We start from the raw sequence: 23991 nt of genomic DNA on the forward strand, positions 1-23991 counted from the left end.
CTGGCATGGCACCGGGAAACCCTTTTTGGGTAGCTGTCGCGCCCTACAAATGCAAATAATAAATAAATAAATATAGAAATCCAATAGAAGCCCAGGTTAGATGTCCTGTTCATCTAACCTGGGCTTCTATTGGGACTCTATAACGCATATTAGCAAGCCCATTATTGCAGTTTTAGTGGCAGTGTCCTGCCGCTAAAATGGCGATAATTTTAACGAGGTTCTTGCTAATATGCCCCCAAGTTCTGCTCGAGCATACCTTTCAAACATCCTCAACACAGACCAACGCTAGTTCAACGTAAAAATCTTTTGTTGAAAAAAAATCCTTTTATTCAATAGGCATGCTTCCTATAACAAATATAATAAGTTTTAAAAAGAAAAGCCATGTCTTCCAGTCTTCCTTGAAACAAAATTTTTGGATGTGAACACTCTGCCTGGACTTAAACTTCAAGCCTGATTTATCATAGTACTATCCGTAATAATAAGGGATGTAGTAGCTGCTGCTGGAGGAGGACGTTCTTGTCGACAGGAAGTATATCAGGTAAATGACCCAAGCGATGGTAGTCAGAATTCCGATGCATATAGAGATCAGGTTCAGATTCAGGGCGGTCTTTGAATTCTCCTGGGCACCAGCCACATCCCCACGTAGGTTACAGCTGCGGGTCTGTAGGGAGAGAGGAGAACCTGTTAATCACCTCCATTAGAAACTGCAAAAGATGGTTTGAAGACCTGCATGAAGGCAAGTTATAATCATTATTATTATTATTGCTAATGTAATTATTTTAATTATTACTATTAATATCATTATTATTGGTGTTAAACCATTTTTTAATAATATAATAATAGTAATATTAACAATATTAATAATTGTTAATAGTATTTATTGATAATGAGTATTATAATGACATTGCCTATAAGGCTGAATGTTATTCCATTTATTTTTTAATCAATTTCATTTTACAGATAAATGTGCATCAGTGTGAGAAAGTCGATTATAAATTGGGGACGATGAAAGTCCACCACAAGTAATAATGACACTATTCTTGTTCAGTACAGGGAGGGTTTTAGTTATTTAAACCCGAGCTCAACCCCTGGTAGCTGTGGCACAGAGCAGATAGGTTTAACTGAACACAATGTGCAATGCATTTAAAGAATCAAAACAGTTAAAAAATCAAAACACAACCCAATATAAATCCCACTCCAGTTTATAAAAATATAGCATTTTTTGATGAACAAAGTGAGACCAAAAGAGTATGAATTTGAGAGGGGTAACCTGAGATGTGAACTTTTTAAGTTTTACTTAAAAATAGCCCCAAAAAGCGCAAAGCATCCACCACAGGCAGCTGATCAATCTTCACCCGGTCAAAGGTAGGGCTTGAGGATGGATACGGGTAGGATACAAGGACTGGTTTGGTCCCAGCCAAAGAAGTACCTTTGTACTTAGACACTTTTATGGAGAAAAAGGGGCAAGCTGAAAGCTACATCTGATGCTTTACTTGATGACTGCAGGATGCTGAAGGATGATGCACCTTTGTGTCAGCATCAATTTTGAGAAAGCGTGGGGGGAAAGTCCGTGCTCGGATGCTGCTCATTGACAGTCCCAGAAAAGGCATCAATGTTCAAAATTAGAAACTTTTCTGAAACTCTGATTTCCTTAAGTGCGGCAAACCAGCAAAATAAGGTCTCCTGCTTAACCTGTGACCCCAGTTTTCATTGGTTCTTAAGGCAGAAATTTGGCAAAGATTCCCAGCTTTTGCAGTAAGGGCGTGGGCAGTACACTCTAACTCTAGCCAAGGGTTCCAGGACCTTAGGAATAGAACTTGGGAGTCAGGACTCCAACACAAGCCACAAGCAGAGTCCAGGGCAGGTCCAGTTGAAACTGATCAGCTGGGCTCCTTCAGGCAGGTGACCTTCTTGCAGCATTTGTGTTCCTGTAGCGTAGCAGTAGGTCATTCAATAGACCTTTGGATAAATGTGGAGTGGTGCTCTCCACCCACAGTTAATCATTTGTACATATTTTGTGAACGAGGGTGGAGCTTGGTTGTTTTTTTTTTTTAAAGCTCTATCATGAGAAAGTGCCCTCTTTCTGCATGTTTGCCCCCACTTTTTGCTGAACTGCTGATGTACTTTGACTGAGTGTTCCCTGGGCTTCTGACAATCAGGTTCCCAGGGCCTATGTTCTTTCCCTAAAACTACATTGAAGACCAAACCCAAATGCACTCTAGCCCCTGGTAAAGGGTACCACAAGTACCCAGGGCTCTGTGACTATGGAAGGACTCTAAGGGTTGCAGCTCTTATTGTGTTACCCTTAGATGCCCTGTACCTTTACACTCACACACTACCTTTGCAGGCTGCATGTTTTGGTGCAGAACAAAGTGAAGAGTCGACATGGCACTCATCCCTGTGTGCCATTGAGGTTCCGTGACGATTTGAACCCGTGTTTTCAATATTGTCGGAAATACATAATTTTGGTATCAATGAACCGCAAATGATCCATTTAGCATATCCTGGTGTTTTTGCTATGCTACGAGTAAGAGTACTCCTGTTACAAACACATTTCCGATCTACCCATGGCATCCATCTTAGATCATGGCAGCCATTTTGTGTTTCTTGCCCTCACATACGCAATAACCTCTGATTACTTCATTTCGATTAAGGACACGTAGGCTTAGCCGGCGATTCACCTTTCCAGTGACACGTGCACCTTAGAACAGAACACGCTGTAGCTGCATGACTCGACAAAGGCTACCTCCTCTGCCCGAGGCCAGTCCTGCTATACTGGTTCTTGTGTTCGTTGGCCTGATCATGATTAGGCGGCCGAAGCCGGTAGCCTTGCCCATTTACAACCCACAAACATCCCTTATCCTGCTTTTCTATCTTCTGCACCTGGCTCTGCTCCTTTCCTTCTGGGCCTTTATTAGGGGGAGGTAACGAAATTTACGATGAGGCGGTCCGGGTCTTGAATGAAAAGTTGACATGAGATTATGATGGAAAAGTGGGAACCCCTCGTTCGTAATGTTTTGACATCAGATATTGTCGACGATTCCTATGCAACGCCAAATATTTATTGTTTAGGACACAAAGGTTTGGGAATGTATTACATGTAAAGAATTTGCCTCAAGCTCAAATTTTAGTATATAAGGAGCAAACCTTTTTGTACAAATCGAACAGGCTCCTAGATTCTGCCCGTGTGTAGTTTCTGTGACTTCTGTGTCCCTGCAGTAATAAACCTTTGGTCTTTGACGCCACCATCGAGAAGCCCGTGTTTCTGTTTATTTGTGCACCGAGACAGGTGGAACTCCGGGGTCTTCGGGTGTTATCCCTGACACCTCTGGACGGAACCAAAAAGTCCAGAACTCCAATTGGTGCCCAACGTGGGGCGACGTCATTCGGTACCGGTCCAAAAGCCTGAAGAGTTCGAGAAGCTTTGTGTGAAGATTCCTGAGGGAGGCGCCCCACTTCATCGATCCCGGCATATCGCAAAAGTGGCCCGACGTTCTCTTCCACGAGGGTTCCCGTTCAGGACGGCTGCAGTGGTCCGTTGCCTTGACCGTCGCCCTGTCTTGGACCCGAGGTGCAGTCCTTAGTACGGCGAAACGTGACTGGTTTTTTCTTGGTGACGTCTTCAGTGCCTCAGTTAAGTATTTAGTGGTTGACTTCGTAAGGGTTGTTAAAATCCTTTTAGTTCTTGGTTTGGTTTGGTTTCGTAAGATTATCACTGGTTGTTCTGGTTACGATAATCTATTGGTTTAGTTTGGGTATCGATACATTTGTTCGCTTTTGGTAGGCCTAAGTTCTTGGTTCGAGTGCACATTCCTGTTTGTGTTTGTTTGTTCTGTGTTCCGGATTATAAAATGGTAAGTCGGAAAAATTGTATGTTGTCGTGCTTTGGTTGCAACAGTGATTCCCGGTTGGAGGACTCATGTCTGGTTCCTCCGATCGGAACTCCCCTATATGATCTTTATTGTAAGTTTGGAGTGGGTCCTATATCTTATAATGAGGTGTGGGTCCGATACACTGAAAAAGATGGTGTCCTTAGTTGGCCACTACATGGTAGTTTTGAACCTGAAGTTCTTGACAATTTAGAAGTAAAATTGTTTAAGAAGAAAGCCCGGCCGGCAATGTTTGATTCTTTCCGTTACTGGCGAAAAGAATCTAAACAGAGAGAAATTAAAAGGTTGAAAAAAGAACAGAAAGAGCAAGAGTTAACTTTAGAACAAACGGCTAAGCAGCTGCAAGACAACGAGTCTGAGAAAGCAATGGAGATAGCTACTAGAGAGCGTAACTTAGCAATAGATAAGTGCTATCCTGCCTTTGCCATCGAGTACAACTAAGATAGTAGAGGACCCCGAAAATGATCCTCTGTTGTCTTACTTGTTACGGTCACCCCCACCGTATGCACAGGGTGCTACGGCTCCACCTGTACCGAATGTTCAATTGCCGGTTGCTGGACAACCTGGTATTCCTGCTCCTGCCCCTCAGAATCAAGCTCCTGTACCTCCTGTGGTTAATGTAAATGTTCCTACGGCACCTCCTCTTCCTGGGTTGCCGACTTCTTTGCCTATACCCATATTGCTTACACCTACTGCTTCACAAGCTACCTTACTTGATACCCCTACTGTCCCTGTACTATCTGTTCCAACTGCTACTGTGTTTTCTACATCTGCTAGTATTATGACTCCGCTTTCTGTTCGTCGAAGAATCACTGATTCTGTCTCTAACATTCTGTCTCCTTTCTATAAATCTTTAATTAAGACTCCTACTTCTGAGTCTGTGCAGAGACGTAGTCAGCTCCCAAGTACTGAGGAACGGGGAATATTAGATTCCACGGCTCTCCGATGGATTTCGAAGAGTAGGAGATATAGTACGAGAGATGTACTAGATACATTTATGCAGTGGAACGAACCAACACAACAATATGTATTCGACGAGATGTGCTCTCTTTTACGTGAGGAACTAGAAGAAGATGACTTTGAATCAAATTTAGAAGACTTAATTAAGGTTCAGAAAGAGTTTGCTGCAGGTATGATAGTAGGTCAAAATATAAAAGAAGCGATGGAACTGATTTTAAGTTATAGGAATGATCCATCACTTCGTTCACCGAGGGACTTAGAGAAAAGTAGTACGAAGCAGAATCGCCAATATCCAATGAGAGAGGTTCCTCCAATTTGGCGTGAAGCTGTGCAAGCTAATGTAAACCTTGGTATTGCAGCTGCTCCGGCACAATTCCAGAGAGTGTGGATACACATTCCCTGGAAGCGAGCTGAGGTATTGGCAGTGAAACAGGCCTTGCCAGATTCGCGTAAAAATCCTGCCGGATATTATAAGGAGTTAGCACAAACAGTTGAGGCTTGTGTAATGAATCTAGCGGACATTGACATGTTATTTGGGAATGTAGTTCCGCAACCAATTTGGGCCAAAATTCGTAAAGAGAATCACCCAGTTGCTCTAGGTGGTGATTGGGCGGCTATCATTGCAGCAGATGGTAGGCAAATAGGTGGTTCCAAACCCGAACCTCTAATTGCTAATCTTCCAGGTAGGATAATCGACTTAATGAAGACTCTGATGCCAGCATTGCGTGTTAACTGGGACAAGTTGTCCGCATGCAGGCAAAAGAAAGACGAAAGTGTCTCCGACTTTTTCACGAGGTTCGAAGAGACTTTTGTAAATCACAGTGGTCAGGATATGAGCACAGAAGGAGGACAGAGATTGTTTGTCGATAAATTTGTACACAATTTGCTACCCGAGCTATGCAATAAATTAAAAGATTCCGAGAGTGCGTGGGCTGTCTCTACAACTGCGCAAATACTTGCAACTGCACAGTATTATGAAAATAGGGATAAAGAGGAGAAAGAAAAATCAGATAAGAAAACGAAAGACTTAAAAACTAAAGTTCTTCTGCAACAAGCATATCCGCCTCGCATGAATCAGACCAATACACAGCAAGGGTCGTATCAAAGGACAGATTATGGTTCTCAGAGACCACAATACCAGTAGAATCAGTGTGCGTACTGTAGGAAAGAGGGTCATTATAAGAATGAGTGTCCAGTCTTAGCGCAAAATAACGCAGCAGCAGCTCAGAGAGGTCGTGGTGGTTTTGTGCAAAATTCTAGAGGTCGAGGACGAGGTGCTATGCCTCCACAAACAAATGATCGCCCTTCCAATCACTTTGATCAGCGAAATGGACAGTCTGCTCAACAGAATAGGTCGCAACAGTATCATGTCGAAGACTATTGTGAAAATGAGGGATTCCAACAAAATGAGTACTAGGACAGCCATGGACAGAGAGAGGGAGTAGTATCAGTTCCAGTGGATCAGAGTGGGCCTTATGTCGCAGTAGCAACATCAGGTGTAGTCGAAACGTTTCTGTTGGATACTGGTGCCACAAAAAGTTCTATCATTCATGCGAAACTCCCTGGCGCACCTTTGTCCGGCTTAACAAATGTTTCTGTAGGTTTTTCAGGCGCCCCTGTTTACAACCCTGTATCTGGTCCTTTGTCTATTTCTGTTGGACCGTGTCAATTGAAAGCACCCCTGATTTTGACGACAGGTTGTAATGAAAATCTGCTTGGTTTAGACTTGTTAAAACGCCTACATGCGACATTGTACTGTTCTCCGGAAGGAGTACAGCTAACGTTGGGTAAAAGAATCACCTCTCCGATGTACTTGTCAATGGATGCACTCCCACCAGAGCTGCGTTCTCTCCCTGATACTCTTTGGGCGACTGGTCCTAACGATGTAGGCCTTTTGGAAATACCACCATATGTAGTCACTTTGAAAGCAAATGTCAAATTTCCACGAATTCCTCAATACAAGATTTCTAGTGAAGGTGAACGTGCACTTTTACTAATTGTACAAGATTTGATTAAGAAAGGTGTGGTAGAAGAGACTAGAGGAAATGTCTGTAACAGTCCTGTATTACCGATTTTGAAACGTACTGATCCTTCAAAACCTCCAGTATATAGATTTGTTATCGATCTCAGAGAGGTTAATAAGATTGTGGTTCCGCAGTTTCCTGTGGTTCCAGACATTACTGCATTGTTAACATTGATTCCTGCTACAGCTACATGGTTTTCAGTCATCGACTTGAAGAATGCCTTTTTCAGCATTCCGATAGCCGAGGAAAGCAGAGATATTTTCGGCTTCTGTCTAGGAGGTCGAAGCTTCAGGTTTAAACGCGCTCCACAAGGCTATTGTGAGAGCCCATCCATTTACAGTCAGGCATTAAAAAGTCAGTTAGATTCCTTTGTACTTCCTCCAGGTTCTGCTCTAGTGCAGTATGTAGATGACCTTCTAGTGGCTGCCGATGACAAGGAAACTTGCAAAGCAGCTACGGTTTTGTTATTGCATCATTTGTCTAATTTGAATCACAAGGTGTCACCTTCGAAAATGCAATACTGCTGCCAAGAAGTGACCTACCTAGGTCATCTCTTGTCAAAGGAGGGAAGGAAGTTGACCCCAGAGAGAATAAAAGCAATTACGCAGATGAGTGTTCCTCGCACACAGAGAGAAGTACGTGCCTTTCTAGGTATTACCTCGTACTGTAGGCAGTGGATCCCAAATTTTTCTCTTTTAGCAAAACCGTTGGTAGCTTTGACTGGGAAAAATGTTCCGAGTCCGGTGCCATGGTCTGCTGAATGTCAGGAGAGTTTTTCTGAGTTACGAAATGCACTATGTTCAGCTCCTGTATTGGGTACACCCGATTACAACAAGCCATTCACGCTCTATGTTCACGAGAGAGAAGGTTGCGCGTTGAGTGTTCTGACACAGAGATTCGGTGATAAACAACGCCCTTGTGCGTACTTTTCATCAACATTAGATCCGGTAGCTAGAGCGTTGCCTAGTTGTTTGAGAGCTACAGCAGCAGCTGCGGCTTCCATTCGACAATCTGCTGGTTTAGTGATGAATAACATGCTAGTGGTCATGGTTCCTCATGCTGTGGACACACTCATGAACCGAACCAAGACACAGCATCTTACCAGTGCTAGATTATCTGGCTACGAGCTGACACTGCTAGCGAGTCATATTCAGATCAAAAGATGCAATGTATTGAATCCAGCAACACTGTTGCCGGCTAATCAAGAGTCGAGTGATTCCGAGCCCCATGATTGCTGTTTCAGAACCGAAGAAGAGACAAAAGGACGAATTGATTTAAAAGACACCCCATTGTCAGATCCAGATGGCACGTTGTATGTTGATGGGTCATGCTTTAAATTGGAGAATGGTGATGTGACTGCTGCCTATGCAGTAACGACTTTGAGTACGATTGTGGAGACTGCAAGAGTGAGTCAGAATTCTGCCCAAGCTGCAGAATTAATCGCTCTAACGAGAGCGTGTGTTTTAGCTAAGGGAAAGAGAGTGAATGTGTTCACAGATAGTCAGTACGCGTTCGGCGTGGCCCATAATTTTGGCCGTTTGTGGAAAGAAAGAGGTTTCATTACGTCCCATGGGACTAAGATTCAACATGGTCAGCTAGTTAACGACTTGTTGGAATCTCTAACCTTGCCGACTGAAGTTGCGATTGTGAAATGCAGTGCTCATAAAGCAATCACGGATGATGTTGGTCGTGGGAATGCTTTTGCTGATGAGACCGCTAAACAGACAGCTAGAGATATGATGAGTAGAATGTATGTTGCAACGTCTGCAAGATGGATTTCTGAGTCTGGAATGTGTGAGGATACAGTGGAAAGTGTGAAAGAGATTCAGAAAGAGGCGACTGAGGAGGAAAAGCGTGCATGGAAAGAAAGTACGGGTAAGTTGGATTCGAGTGGGTGTTGGATTGACTTGTCGGAACAACAGCGTTGGATGTTGCCTGATGCGTATGTGCTTGCAGTGGTGACAATGGCACATGGAGTAGCGCATATAAGTTCTAAGGGGATCTGTAAGATGTTGGCTCCAGTCTGGAAGAATGATGGGATTAGTAAATGTGCAGAGAGAGTGGTGAAAAATTGTATGGTATGCCTGATGCATAATCCTGGCAAGGGAATCCCTACTCCTGCTGGTCACTTTGCTCCTCCCTCTTGCCCCTTTGAAGTGATTCAGTTAGACTTCATTCACATGGATCGGTGCAATAACTTAAAGTACGTCCTGGTGGTAGTTTGTGCTTTCTCCAGATGGATCGAAGCATATCCACTAAAGGACAACACTGCCTTATCAACTGCCAAAATTCTTCTCAAAGAATATTTCCCTAGGTACGGAATGCCACGGATTGTATGGTCAGATAACGGAAGTGAGTTGGTAGGGAAAGTTATGCAGAGTGTGTGTGCCGGTTTAGGAATAAAGTAAAAGTTTCACAGTGCAAACCATCCCCAGTCTGCTGGTTTAGTTGAGGGTTACAATGGCACCCTCAAACTAAAACTCGCTAAAATACAGGCATCCACGGGTTTATCCTGGCCAGATGCACTACCCTTGGCTTTATTATCAACGAGAGCGACTGTAGATTCTAGAGTAGGGCTTAGTCCCTACGAGATAGTTTTCGGTCGTCCCGCTAACATTTGGGGAGTGCCTAGGCCAAAGGAATTTTGTTCTCTGGAATATCCAATGTTGATTGATTACCTTTACGACTTGACTGCTAAATTGAGTCTTATTCATCAACAGGTTTTCGATGCATTGCCAAAGCCACCGGAGAGTCCAGGTCATCAGCTGAAACCAGGTGACCACGTTGTGGTGCGGGACTTCGCCAGGACAAAGAACCTTCAGCCCAGATTCACCGGCCCCTATCAAGTACTGCTAGCAACGAGAACTGCTGTTCGTGTGGCCGGTCACAAACACTGGATACATACAACGCACGTCAAACGTGTGCCCCTGCCACTACCTTATGACGACTGGGTTAAGAAGGGAATTGGTGCCTCTGAGTCCAAGCGAACACCCAAGTTTGTCCCTTTCAGCGATGCCGAATTGATAACTGACATATCGAACTCTGACTCTCCTCCTGAAACTACTTCTTTGAACTCTGAACATTTGTCCTCTGCATCTGAAGAAACTCTGCCATCTGCGAACCTGAACATTGCAACATCCACTAATGATACACTGTTTCCGGATCAAACAGTTCCTGCAAAACTAAGATACAATTTACGGTCTCGTAATATGGACAAATAAAGCAGGAAACTGCCTATTATGATATTTGAATTTTAACATTTTGCCTTCAGCCAGGAAGTTTGTTATTGTTTTATTGTTTTTTAAATTGCCTTGCCGTCTGGGTAGCCGTAGGGTCGTGGCTGTGTGCCTAGTTGAATCTGCGGGGATCAGACACAAGGTCGATCTTTCTGTTGGTTCTGGGAACTCCCAGGGCTGATAGAGGCATTTTCATCTACGTACACATCATCAGTGGTCGCGAGCGGATTATAGAAGATGGAGCTTCCTGCGCTGCAACGAGAAAATGTGATTTATGTTCGCAGAAACAGACTTTACAGAATTCTCCACAGCAAATGTTTTCTGATGCAATGTGCTATTACATTTTTAATTGTTTTGATAACGTTGGTGGGTGGAATTGTCTTCGGTGTGAATTTGATTTTTATGCCAGTAACTACAGTACCTCCCCTTGATCCTGCTACTTCTACTGTTTCTTCTATGCACTCTTTTCACCCATTTCCTGAACATTTGCAAGCTCGACGCTCAGAATTCATCAATAACAATTTCGTACAACTCTTGCACCAACACCAACTGGTAGTTAACACTACAGACTGCTGGGTGTGTGGCTTGATACCCCACACTATGGATAAAGGCATTCCCTATCTGGTGTTGCCTTTTAGCTATAATGGATCATTTCAGGCCCTTCAGACCATTTTTGCTTATGCCCTTGAAACCTATCCTCCGCGTCCACCACGTTCCACTAAATATAACTCTGCCAACAAAGCGTTAGTCCAGGGAATTATTGACATGATCAAGGATGTCAATAATACTCCATCTTACCCTAGAGATGAATTACGAGTATATTTGAGTTGGAATTCTTCAGAGTATCGCCTTAGTTTGGGAGAAAGCAAGCGTAAAAGCTCAACTCCAATCTGGGTCGTGCCTCACCGAGGTCAGGTCTGTTTGCAAGGAAATGGGAGAAATCCGAGAGCTCAGCTAGGGAGGAGTGAGTGCGTTGAGACTTACGTGTTTCCGTCTAACTCTTCCCCTGCTTTTCTTACTGCTAGGGGTACCTACTTCATCTGTCAAGACAGAGCGTATACATGGTTGCCCGCTGACTTTTCAGGTTCATGCTATATTGCTCGATTGTTGCCTCCGACATACACTGCTTCATCTGATTATCACAAGACCAGAGTAGCAAGAGGTGTCTTCAGCAAGGAAGATACCGCTTGTCAGGAAGCTGGAGACTTCTTCAAAGGTTTCCTTCTGTTCTGGGGGCCTATGGCCAATAGTAGAAACATACGTCAGCTAACACGGGTAGTTGAATCTACTATTACCGAAACTGCTGGTGCCCTTAGCAACTTGACAGCTGAGCTTCAGGCAGATAGACTCATGACGTTGCAGAACTGTATGGTTCTAGACGTAATACTTGCAGATCGAGGTGGGGTATGCAGAATGATCCAATCGAGCTGCTGTGTTTTTATTCCCAATAATGCTCCAACTGTCTATGAGGCGATCTCTAAGCTACACAAGATTTCCGACTCTATACATGTAGACAAGGGAAACTGGTCCTTCATGGAGTGGTTTTGGACTCTGATATCAGCGTGGGGATGGAAGGTTCTGATGGTCATTGGTGTCATCTTAGTATTCCTGTTCTCGTGTTGCCTGATTATCCAGTGTGGTCCAGCTCTGTGTAGTCTTTGTGCTGCAACCTGTTTTAGAAAACCACCTGCGTTTGGAGAAAAGGCACGAGAAAGGATGATGATACAACAGCATGTCACTGACCTGATGAGCATAGAGTTAGACTCTGACATAGACTGAGTAATTGACTATGTAAGGGCAAAAGGAGGGTCTGAGGTTCCGTGACGATTTGAACCCGTGTTTTCAATATTGTCGGAAATACATAATTTTGGTATCAATGAACCGCAAATGATCCATTTAGCATATCCTGGTGTTTTTGCTATGCTACGAGTAAGAGTACTCCTGTTACAAACACATTTCCGATCTACCCATGGCATCCATCTTAGATCATGGCAGCCATTTTGTGTTTCTTGCCCTCACATACGCAATAACCTCTGATTACTTCATTTCGATTAAGGACACATAGGCTTAGCCGGCGATTCACCTTTCCAGTGACACGTGCACCTTAGAACAGAACACGCTGTAGCTGCATGACTCGACAAAGGCTACCTCCTCTGCCCGAGGCCAGTCCTGCTATACTGGTTCTTGTGTTCATTGGCCTGATCATGATTAGGCGGCCGAAGCCGGTAGCCTTGCCCATTTACAACCCACAAACATCCCTTATCCTGCTTTTCTATCTTCTGCACCTGGCTCTGCTCCTTTCCTTCTGGGCCTTTATTAGGGGGAGGTAACGAAATTTACGATGAGGCGGTCCGGGTCTTGAATGAAAAGTTGACATGAGATTATGATGGAAAAGTGGGAACCCCTCGTTCGTAATGTTTTGACATCAGATATTGTCGACGATTCCTATGCAACGCCAAATATTTATTGTTTAGGACACAAAGGTTTGGGAATGTATTACATGTAAAGAATTTGCCTCAAGCTCAAATTTTAGTATATAAGGAGCAAACCTTTTTGTACAAATCGAACAGGCTCCTAGATTCTGCCCGTGTGTAGTTTCTGTGACTTCTGTGTCCCTGCAGTAATAAACCTTTGGTCTTTGACGCCACCATCGAGAAGCCCGTGTTTCTGTTTATTTGTGCACCGAGACAGGTGGAACTCCGGGGTCTTCGGGTGTTATCCCTGACACCTCTGGACGGAACCAAAAAGTCCAGAACTCCACCATGCCTACAACCCACTGCCCTGACATAGATCAGCCACCCCTCTAGCTGGGTGCACTATACAAGTGGTGAGGGTACAGTTACATGGGCCTTGTACCCCTAAAGTGTCTAAGCCAATTCTTGGACATTGTAAGTACAGTAATGCCATTAAGAGTATATGGTACAGGGGCTTGGCCTAGCCGCAATCGGGAATGGCTGCAAGTTGAAGGAGCTCCACAAAACACAGGACCTGACCCCTTCTATCCATACACAATCCGGACCAGCAGAAATTTCTCAAGGCAGGAGGTAGCCCCGCGTCCTCAGTGCCTGGGTTGTGGGGCCCCCCTGTACGTGCTTTCAACAACTAAGAACTGTACAGCAGATTGAATAGTGGCAGCCTACCTGCCATTGGATCGAGCAAGTGCGTAGGTGAAGTTCGCCCTGCAGAGAGGAGGGCGTGGTATGGTTCCTGCTGCTGTGGGGGCGTGAATATCCGGTGCGGGCGGCTGCCGGGGGGTTCATGATTCCTATCCACAGCACTCAGCAGGGAAATAAGTGCAGCACTGAGGCCCGTTGAGAGGAAGAACTGTGCAGTGACATTGGGCAGCCGTGAACCCAACTGGGGTGCGGTGGCCAGTACAGGTCCGAGCTGTAGAGCAGTGAGCCCGATGAGCAACCGGCAGAGCCGAGGTGAAGCGAACTCCCTCTAGATCGGAAACCCCGGTCCCAGATGCGCTAGCGAAATGCCGGAGCCCCCACAGCGCCGGGCACACGGAGGAGGCCAAGAGCGCTCAGTGTCGACGTTCGAGAGGGTGTCAGGAGGAGGCCCACGACGGAGACAGGGCCTGAAGTAGCTCGGGCCCGCTGTGAGAGGAGGGCCACTGATGTACTAAACTAAATCTGGAGAGGAGGTGAGAGGGGCCAAATAGCCTGGAGTGCTGACGGGACAGAAGCCTCCCGCCCCGGATACAGACATGGTGGCTGTGCTGAGCTCCTCACTGCTTCCCTTTTCCCACCTCGCTTGGCCTGGCCTGGTGGTTCCCAGGGGCCACAAGGAGAACGTAGAGGGCACTCGGGGTTGGAATCCAGGGCTTGGCTGGGCAAAGGGCAGATGGAGAGCCCCAACAAATGCACTGCTGTTGTTTTGAAGGAGGAACAACATTGGGGGTATAAAAGCGCTGTAACACATTGAGTGTAGTTTTCCTGGGGCCTTCCCTGCAGATACAAGGAGGGGGACGCTCTAGTCACGGTGCAGAACGACACAATGGTGAAACCAAAAGTGCTGGGGATCTGCCAGACCAACAAGATAGACTACTATTGAATCCCCAAATCCACCAAGACTAGTGAGGGAGAAGAAGCGTCAGAGCCCTCGCTGGGAGCGATCATGGCTTCCATTGTAGACATGAAACCAAAAAATCGACTCAGTGACGACGCAGGCCACCCTAATCCGAGCAGACCTACAAAGGTTGATTGAAAAAGTCACAACAGTCGAGACCCAAATTTTGCAGTTACAATCCAGGAGCAAGTGCCTAGAATCCCAAGAACAAACTTTGATCCATCGACAAAGAATATGGCGGCCAAGCTTGGGGATCAAGTGGGATGGGCAAGAAGAAGCAACATTCGGGTGGTGGGGGTCCCAGAGAGGGCTGAGGGGGAGAGCGCAGAACTATTTCTTGAAGAGTTCATAACCAATAGGCTGCAACCAAACACACTGTCAAAAGTCTTCTCGAATGAGAGGGCACACTGGGTCCCAGTGCCCCGCCCATGCCAGGGGCAGCCCCACAGACAATAATTGCAAAGGTATTCAACTACTGAGACAGAGGCGTTATCCTTCAGGCGGTGAGATTAAAAGGCGAAATAACATTTGAGAGCGCCCACATCTGTTCCTTCCTGGATTTCACCCTACAAGTGCAAAAACAACGACAGAGCTTTCAGGGGATAAAACGAGAGCTGACTAGCTGAGGGAGAAGGGAATAAAATACATGATGTTATATCCAGAACGACTTTGAATAAAGGCGGGGAACAAGACATGATACTTGAAATCAGAGGCAGGGGAATGGCTGGAGGGCTGGCGCATGGCCTCTCGGCGTGGGAACAAAGGTCACCGATCCGTCAAAAAATACCTAATCCAAGGATAAAAGACGACGGAACATTCGGGTCAAAGGGAGGCAGGGGGCCAACCTGACAGCTGCTGTAGCAGTGATGAGACTCACTGAACAGGGTGGAGGAGAGCTGAGAAAGGTGGAATTTTCTAATTGGGGAGTCAGGACAATTTGGGGCAGGGCTGCCCCATGTTCCTCTGAAGAGTTGATAGGACATGAAGGGCATGGTGTGATAGAATTCACTTTTCGGTGCCCTTATTACCCTATGATGACGTGCGAGTTAGCATCATATGACTAACTAATGCAGTTCGTATATGCACTTATGCTGAATTCATATTCTTACTTATTGCTTATATTCAAATGTATGCGTGACCATATTAGTTTCTTAGCTTAGCCTGTGTGCCACCATTTTGTGTAACTCTCTGTGCCTGCGGGCTCTGCTCGCTCATGCCCCTCCCGCAGGAATACAGAAATATACTAAGACAGCAGTTTTCGTTTCTCGGCTCACTGTGACCGAAACTAACACTTCTTGTTATCTGTAATGTTCTCATGCCCAGAGACGCCGAAGCCTAGCTCCATGGCCTTGAGCAGAGATAATAATGTATCCCTTGCAGGTGCAGATGCCTGCTGTATGAGAGCATTGTCCACTGGTCTGAGGCTCGGTAACTTTCCACAAGGGGCGTACCCCATTTTACTGTATTGCATTATAATGTATTGCTGTGATGCAGAGAGTCAGTCCTCTCGTTCGCACTCCTAGGAGTGAGGTCGGACAGGGCCCTCTCATATGAGTGTTGTTTGGCCTAATAAAGACTTTTGTTTATACTTCTCCACTGTCCGGCTGACTTCCTATAAGGTAATTATAGGTGAGTGCTGTAAGTCACTCCAGTGGATTTGAGCCACGCTTATCAGATGGCGCCCGAATAGGGACCCCGCGATAAGGATCTTTCTCACCCGTAAGTGGGTAGCAGAAGACCGGGGACCCGCTGGTCGGCACGGTGGGCCCGGGATCCCATTTGATGCCGAGCTTGGTTCTCGCAGCGCTGCCCCACCCTGCTGATCGGGAGAGGTCCCGGTTTGGATCTTACGCCGGGGTCCAGAAGGCGGAACTTGAAGCTGACCGTGTTGGTCCTGGCAGCCGGAGGTGGAGAACGGTAGAGGTCGGTGCCGCCTACGGAAGGTGAGTGGTCCACCTGTGATTGCTGCAAGAACGGGAGTGTTCCGGGAGACTAGAGCGTCTCCGATGGTTTGAGGAGCCGGTGTGCTCCTGGGGCTAGTGTGCTCCGGGGAACTCAGAGTACGAGTTGGTGCTCTGACAGACTTGACGGGGTTGGGGACGTATTTCGCGATAATTGTTTTTAGTGATCCGACCGAATGGTACTGTGGTGAAAGCGTGGCTCATTGTGGGTAGACTCTGGTGCGCTTACCCTGACTCCTAGTGTGGTGATTCAGTGGAGGTGTGATCCGGGTTTCCCGCGGTAAAGTGCGCAGCGATCCATAGTGCCGCACGGGTGGCGGATCCGTTCCCCGTCCTCAGAACAGTTAGCGTACTGTTCGGTCTGCGGTAGAGTCCAGGTTCCCCAGGACTTGGTCGACGGGCCTTGTCCCATTTGGTAACACGTGTTTGGAGATATTGTATATGTGTACGTGGTTCTCTGATGTCCGTCTATATGTTTGTGTGTGAATGAACTTGAGTTGTGATTCAAGATAAAGTAAAGATGCCGTGTTTTAGCAAGTTACGATGTTTTGGATGCTGTTGTCGACCCTCAGATACTAGACTGGCCGAGAGCCAACCTGCACCCCCTGAAGGGACACCGAGTTTTGATATGTATGTTAAACATGGACTGGTCCCGATTTTGTTTGGTACTTTGTGGCATCGGTACACTGCTGATAATGTGGATTTACAATGGCCTTTGACGGGTTCTTTTGATGAAGCTAAATTGGATTATTTGCAAGACAAACTGTTTGCTAGGCGTAGCCGCCAGAGTATGTTCGACTCTTTGCGAGTGTGGCAGAAAGAGGCCAGGAAACGTAAGATGCGAGAGGAGAAAGAGGAGTATAAAAAGTCCACCCAGACTATGGCGCAGAAAGCGAGGGAACAGGTGGGGAATGAGAATGCACTACGCATGGAGCGCGCAGATAGACTTTGTAGGTTGAAAGAAAATAAAAGTTACGTAGTACGAGAGGACGACCCAGATGAGATGGAGGACATTTTGAATGCCCGACCCCCTCCCCCTTATGCCCCGCAGCCATTGTACCCCTCCTTGCCACTTTCGGCCCCTAGTAGTGCAGGTCCTTCAGCGAGTGCCCCCCAACAATCCCTACCCTCGACACCCCTCGTTTCTCTACTCCAGACCACTTCACCTGCCCCCTCACCATTTTCTTTAGCACTCCCTACTGTTTCAGCTAGTACCACCCCCAGTCAGGAGATGCTAACACCGAGTCGCGGCGCAGGTAGCGGATTGTTCTCACAGGTACGGAAGCTGCTTACACGTTCTACAGTTGGTTTGGATGAAAAAAGTATGGTGGCTAACCAGGCATGCCAATGGGCCAGGAATAATATTTATTCGTTCGAAGATATCTGGTCCACCATGAAAGATTTTGAGCCATTGATGCAGCAGCACGCTTTGTGGCACATGGCTGGTGTATTGATACCGCTATGGGAGCAGGGATATGGAGGTGTGGCTCCGGCGGTTTTGCGGGATATACAGGCTGGAGCGTACAGAACGAACACGGGGGTGAAGGAAGTGATGAGTAGTCTGCGCGCGCTATTGCAATACAGGAATGAATTGCCCTCTGTCGGTACACCCCATTTCCCAGGTCTCCACCCAATGCGAGAGGTGCACCCTATTTTTCATCCTGAGGTCCCCGAGTTGTTAGACCCAGTCACGAGGGCTGTTACAAGGAACAGAATTGATGCGCATTTTCAGGAGCAATGGGTGTATACGCCATGGAAGAGAAGTGAGGTGTTGTCATTGAAGGCTCAGCTGCCGGATTCCAGAAAGAATCCGACCGCCTATTACAAAGAGCTTACGGAAGCGGCGTCTTCTACGATGATGACGTTGGCCGATGTCGAATTGTTTTTCGGGCTTTTGGTCCCGGTTGATGTGTGGCGGCCGGTGAAAGGCACGGATCATAGGGAGGAACTGGGAGGTACATGGCAGGAGTTACAGGACTGGGACAAGGAGCGTAAGCCAGGGGAGAAGCCGAAGGCTGAAATATTAGCTTTACCGGGGCGCATAATAAAGTATATGCACTCCCTTATTCCCCCGAAAAAGGTAGATTGGGACAAGTTGACGGCTTGCAAGCAGAAAAAGGATTAGGCGGTCTCAGATTTCTTTACGAGGTTTGAGGAAACGTTCATGGATTTTAGTGGACAGGATGTGTCACAGGATGGAGGGTTACGACTCTTTGTTAACAGGTTAGTCACAAATGTATTGCCTGAAATATCAGCCAGACTGCAAGCGTCGGAGAGCACGTGGACGACGTCCTCTCCTTCGGGAATACTAAGTATGGCGCAATATTACGAGCACAGGGAAAATGAGAACAAGGACAAGCAGGAGAAGAAGGCTAAAGATTTGAAGACAAGGGTTTTGTTGCAGCAGGTGGCAAGAGGCAGAGGAAGAGGTGCGGCGCTGAGTCGCGGAGGTGGTTTTGGGAGAGGTGAGAGTAGGGAAAGGCTGGGACCGAACCAGTGCGCCAAGTGTAAGCAGGAAGGGCATTGGTGGCGAGACTGCCCGTTGCTTCAGTCAGGTACCGGTCCAGGAAGAGGACGAGGACGGGGCAGTGGTGATTTTGGGAGACAGGCTGCGCGATCAGAAGGAGGCGGGAGACCGGGAGGCAATTACTTTGACAACGGGACAGATAGACAACAGTCACAGAGGAGTGGGGGCCAGTATTACAACGATGATTACTCGGTGGACGATTTGACAGGGTTCTCCCACAACTAGGACAGCGTAGGACAGAGCATGGGACCAGTACTTATGGAAGTTGATCAGAGGGGACCTTATGTCGAAGCCGACTTACTAGGGTCTCAACAGAAATTTCTAGTGGATACGGGTGCAATGAAAAGTTCAGTGGCTCGTTCTCGGGTCCCAGGGGCGGCTCTGTCTGGCAAGAATAACATATCCGTGGGTTTCGCAGGAACTCCGGTGATTAGCCCCATTTCTAAACCTCTCACGTTAACGATTGGTCCCTTTACTGTTGATTCACCGTTTTTATTGACATCAAATTGTGGAGAAAATTTGTTGGGTTTAGATTTATTGAAGAGATTACATGCCACCATTTATTGTTCTCCGGATGGCGTGTACCTTACTCTAGGCCCCAATGTTGCCCGCCCACTACAGTGCTTTTCAAAAGACGACCCGCTGCCACCTGAGTTTCGAGGCATACCCGACAGCTTGTGGGCTGTCAGTGATAATGATGTAGGGAGAATGGATATTGCCCCGGTGTCAATAAGAGTGAAGGTGGGAGCCAAATTGCCCAGAATTCCACAATACAGAATACCTAGGGAGGGTGAGAAGGCCTTGTTACAAATAATTCAGGATTTAATACAGTCTGGTGTAGTGGAAGAAACTGATTCGAATATATGTAACAGTCCCATTTTGCCTGTACTTAAAAGACGGTCACCTGATGCAACTGATAATACTCCTGATGTTTATAGATTTGTGATTGATTTGCGGCAGGTAAATAGAGTGGTGGAGCCACAGTATCCGGTGGTCTCGGACATCACTACAATATTGACTATGATTCCACCTTCGGCCAAATATTTCTCTGTCCTAGATTTGAAAAATGCTTTCTTCAGTATTCCAGTACATGAGGAAAGCCGTTATCTCTTCGGATTCTCATTGGCTGGCCGAAGCTTCCGCTTCAAGAGAATTCCTCAGGGGTACACTGAGAGTCCTAGTATATACAGTCAGGCTCTAAAGGCACAATTGGATGACCTGGAACTTCCACCTGGCAACGTAATGTTGCAGTACGTGGATGATATCCTAATAGCATCGGATGATGAGCAGGGTTGTCGGGATGCTACTGTAAAATTGTTACACCATTTGGCTAAAAGGGGGCATAAAGTGTCCCTTCCGAAATTTCAATACTGTCGAACGGAGGTCACCTACCTCGGTCACCTCCTTTCGAAAGTGGGGAGGAGATTGACGCCGGAGCGCATAAAAGCGATCACTAACATGCAAATACCTAACACGCAGCGAGAGGTGCGCGCGTTCCTAGGCATAACATCGTATTGTCGTCAGTGGATACCTAACTATGCGTTACTAACAAAACCCCTATTGTATCTGACTACCAAAGAAGTGCGCGAACCCCTACCCTGGACCCCCGCATGTCAGGAAGCGTTTGAGTCACTAAAAACGTCTTTGTGTTCTGCGCCAGTTCTTGGAACACCTGATTACCAGAAGCCTTTTGTTCTTTACGTGCACGAGGCAGAAGGTTGCGCGTTGTCTGTCCTAACTCAGTGTTTTGGGGGGAAGCAGAGACCGTGTGCGTATTTCTCTGCAACGCTCGATAATGTGGCAAGAGCGCTGCCGAGCTGTCTGAGAGCCACGGCGGCTGCTGCGGTCTCTATAAGACAATCGGCAGGGCTCGTGCTGGGATCAGACCTCACAGTAATGGTACCGCATGCTGTGGACATTTTATTGAACAGGACACAGACGCAGCATTTAACAAGCGCTCGTCTGACAGGTTACGAGATGACTCTTTTTGCACCCCATGTAACAATTAAAAGGTGTGCCACATTGAACCCCGCCACCTTGTTACCTATCCCCACAGATACTGACACACATGACACAAATGATGATGACATACATGACTGTCTGTATAGGACTGAGGAAGAGACAAAGGGGAGGGTGGATCTGACAGACAGGCCCATGGAAGAACCAGACGGGGAACTGTATGTCGATGGATCCTGTTTTAAATTACCAGACGGGACATCGACAGCAGCATATGCAATAACGACATTACAGACGGTGGTAGAGACTTCTAGAATACCTTACAATTCTGCTCAGGCTGCCGAGATTATTGCCTTACTGAGAGCATGTGAGTTGAGTGAGGGGTTGGATGTGAACATTTACACCGATAGCCAATACGCCTTTGGCGTGGTTCATAATTATGGGCGACTTTGGGCAGAACGGGGATTCTTGACCTCCCATGGACAACGCATCCAACATGGTCCACTGATATTACGACTGCTAACGGCACTGACTTTACCCAAAAGATTGGCTGTGATAAAATGTAGCGCACACAAGACAATAGTGGACGATGTCGGGCGAGGCAACGCTTTTGCCGATGAGACAGCAAAAGAGACTGCTAGAGAAAAATTACCACGAATGTTTGTGGCATGGCCAGCACGATGGGTCCCAGATGTTCATATGTTCGCAGACACGGTACAGAGTGTCAAGAACATACAGGGCAAAGCGACGGATGAGGAATTGAGAGCATGGAAGGATGGGCAGGGACGACTGGATGCGGATGAATGTTGGACGGATGTGACAGACAAGAGACGATGGATGTTACCGAATGCGTATGTCCTTCCAGTAGTGACGATGGCACACGGGCCTGCCCATGTGAGTGCCAAGGGTATTTGCAAATTGTTAGACCCGGTGTGGAGCAATAAAAATATCTCTAAGATGGCCACCAATTTGGTTCGTCAGTGTATGGTGTGTTTGAGACACAATCCTGGAAAGGGTACCCCTGTCCCAACTGGAAATTTTGCACCCCCCTCTTTCCCTTTTGAGGTGATTCAGATGGATTACATCGAAATGGAAAGAGTCAATAACTTGAAGTACGTCCTTGTAGTCGTATGCGCTTTTAGTAGGTGGGTGGAGGCGTTCCCAACGAAAGACTGTACGGCCATGTCTACTGCGAAAATGTTGATAAAGGAGTATTTCTCCCGCTTCGGGTTACCTAGGGTGATCTGGAGTGATAATGGCACGTCCTTTAATGCAGAATTGGTGAAACAAATTAGTAAAGGTTTGCATATATCGCAGAAATTTCATTCAGCCTTACACCCTCAGGCAGCAGGACTCGTGGAGCGGTTTAATGGCACGCTCAAGCTCAAGATGGCCAAAATATGTGAGAGTACAGGTCTCCGTTGGCCAGATGCACTTCCCTTAGCTTTGCTTTCCACGAGAGTCACTGTAAATGCAAAAATGGGCGTTTCTCCACACGAAGTGGTATTCGGCCGCCCGGCCAATATTTGGGGAGTGCCTAGGCCTAAATGTTTCTCCGAGATACCTTACCCTTTGTTGACAGATTATCTGTATGCTTTGACTAAAGATCTTCGTTCTATTCATCAGCAGGTAGCAGACACTCTGAAGCCGTTGCCAGAGGGGCCTGGACACACCATCCACCCGGGGGACTGGGTCGTCGTCCGAAGATATCAGCGGAAGTCTTGTTTGGAACCGAGGTGGTCAGAGCCTCGCCAGGTGCTCCTCACTACGCGCACGGCGCTTCGGATTGACGGCAGAAAAGCGTGGACCCATGCCTCTCATGTGAAGAGGGTCCCGCTCCCGTTGCCCTATGATCAATGGGTACAAGATGGCATCGCTGACCAGGAGTCTGAACATATCCCGAGGTATGTTCCTTTCTCGGATGCTTCACTGATTGGAGAAGAGCGAAGCGGAATTGAGAATACTGTGAGCTCTACCACTCCTTTTGTTGCTAGCAAAGAGATATCGGAAAGTTCAGCATCTGCCACTGATACACCTGCTTTGTTTTCTGACCCCGAAGTGCCAGGGAGCACTCGCTATAATTTGCGGCCCCGAAGAAAATAAGTACAGTGCTGGAATATGATGGACTAAATACTGGAAGAAGGGCTTAGTGGACATTCTGAAAAAGAAGATTTAGTGGTAGGGATGGACTTGTAAGAGCCCTGGTGTTTAGCCGAAGATTGTGTTCTTTGAGACTATAGAGTGGCGCGGGGCCCGAATTAAGTGCTTCCCTTGTTTCAAATAATTGAACAGCGACGTTGGAGTAGGTATGGACGGTAAAAGCCTGCCTGTGAGGCTTTGAAGGACACAGGGAGAAGATCCCTTTTTTAAGGGTTGAAGAACCCCTCTGGCCGGTTGAGGATTGTCTGGGACAATTTTTTTTTAGTAACAGTGTGATTTTTTATCTTTTTGGATTTTTGATACTTTTGAACGATTATTAGAAATGTATCCCTTTGGGCGGCCCATCCCTGATGAGGAGCAGCCTTTTGCAGCTCCCCCGAGACGTGAGCCCGATTCCCCCTGGTTGGCCCTTCCCCGAAAGGGAAAAATAGTAGTGATCATAATAGTTTTAATTGCCTTTCTGGTGACTCTTGGAATACTGTTTTTCCTAGATAAACACTATCTCGTTCATACATTTGCACCCACACCTACTGCTGTTCCGGAACACAAGATGATAACTGTCGATTATGGAGAGAGAATGATACGTAAAAATTATAAAGACAATGTTTTTATTAAAACTTTGCATCATGCACATGCCACTACCAACATGACAGATTGCTGGGTTTGTGGGGTTTTACCTTCTGCTGCCTATAAAAAAGATAGGTTCCTCGCTCTCCCTTTAACGCCAGTGAATAGTTGTGTGGGGTGGTATACTCTTATAGGTCTTGTTAAATATTTTCAGCAGCCAGATTCTTTGACTCCACGCCTGCAGAATAGGGGGTGGACAATGACAATGCGAGTGCGGCCTTTGCCTTCAGCTTCCCTTGGACGAATATACACTGACGGACGTTTTGACCAGACTTTTATAGAGACATGTGAGAAAAAGTTGGGTCGATTCTTGACACCTAATGATACTGATCGACTCAGGGATAGTTTCATGAAATTGAACGCCACTTTGTCCTATAGGCATCCCCCTAAGAGTAACGACAGCTCCAAGTCTTTGATACCCCTGGCTGTGGTGGGTCCTCCTCCGTTTTTCTGTATAGAGGGAAGGGGTCCCATCAAGGTTGGAAATAGCTCTTGTAATGTGACTGCTTCAATACGCCTGCCCGTTAGCCCCTCTTTGATTGCCCCACCCAGTGTCTATTTTGTTTGCGGTGAAAA

At 46.7% G+C, this 23991-nt stretch overlaps 1 protein-coding gene across 1 annotated transcript in view; it reads right to left on the reverse strand.

Moving 5' to 3' along the window:
- Positions 1 to 319: 319 nt before the first annotated feature.
- Positions 320 to 23991, reverse strand: part of LOC147701211 (transmembrane protein 91-like) — a 49758-nt gene continuing 26086 nt past the window's right edge. The window contains exon 2 of the mRNA XM_086928595.1: positions 320 to 661. Within this exon, the coding sequence (XP_086784721.1) occupies positions 467 to 661 (195 nt within the window). The 3' untranslated portion in view covers positions 320 to 466. The remainder of the gene's footprint in view (positions 662 to 23991) is intronic.

Source organism: Lissotriton vulgaris, chromosome 7 (genome assembly GCF_964263255.1).
Source record: "Lissotriton vulgaris chromosome 7, aLisVul1.2, whole genome shotgun sequence".
Lineage (NCBI taxonomy): Eukaryota > Metazoa > Chordata > Amphibia > Caudata > Salamandridae > Lissotriton > Lissotriton vulgaris.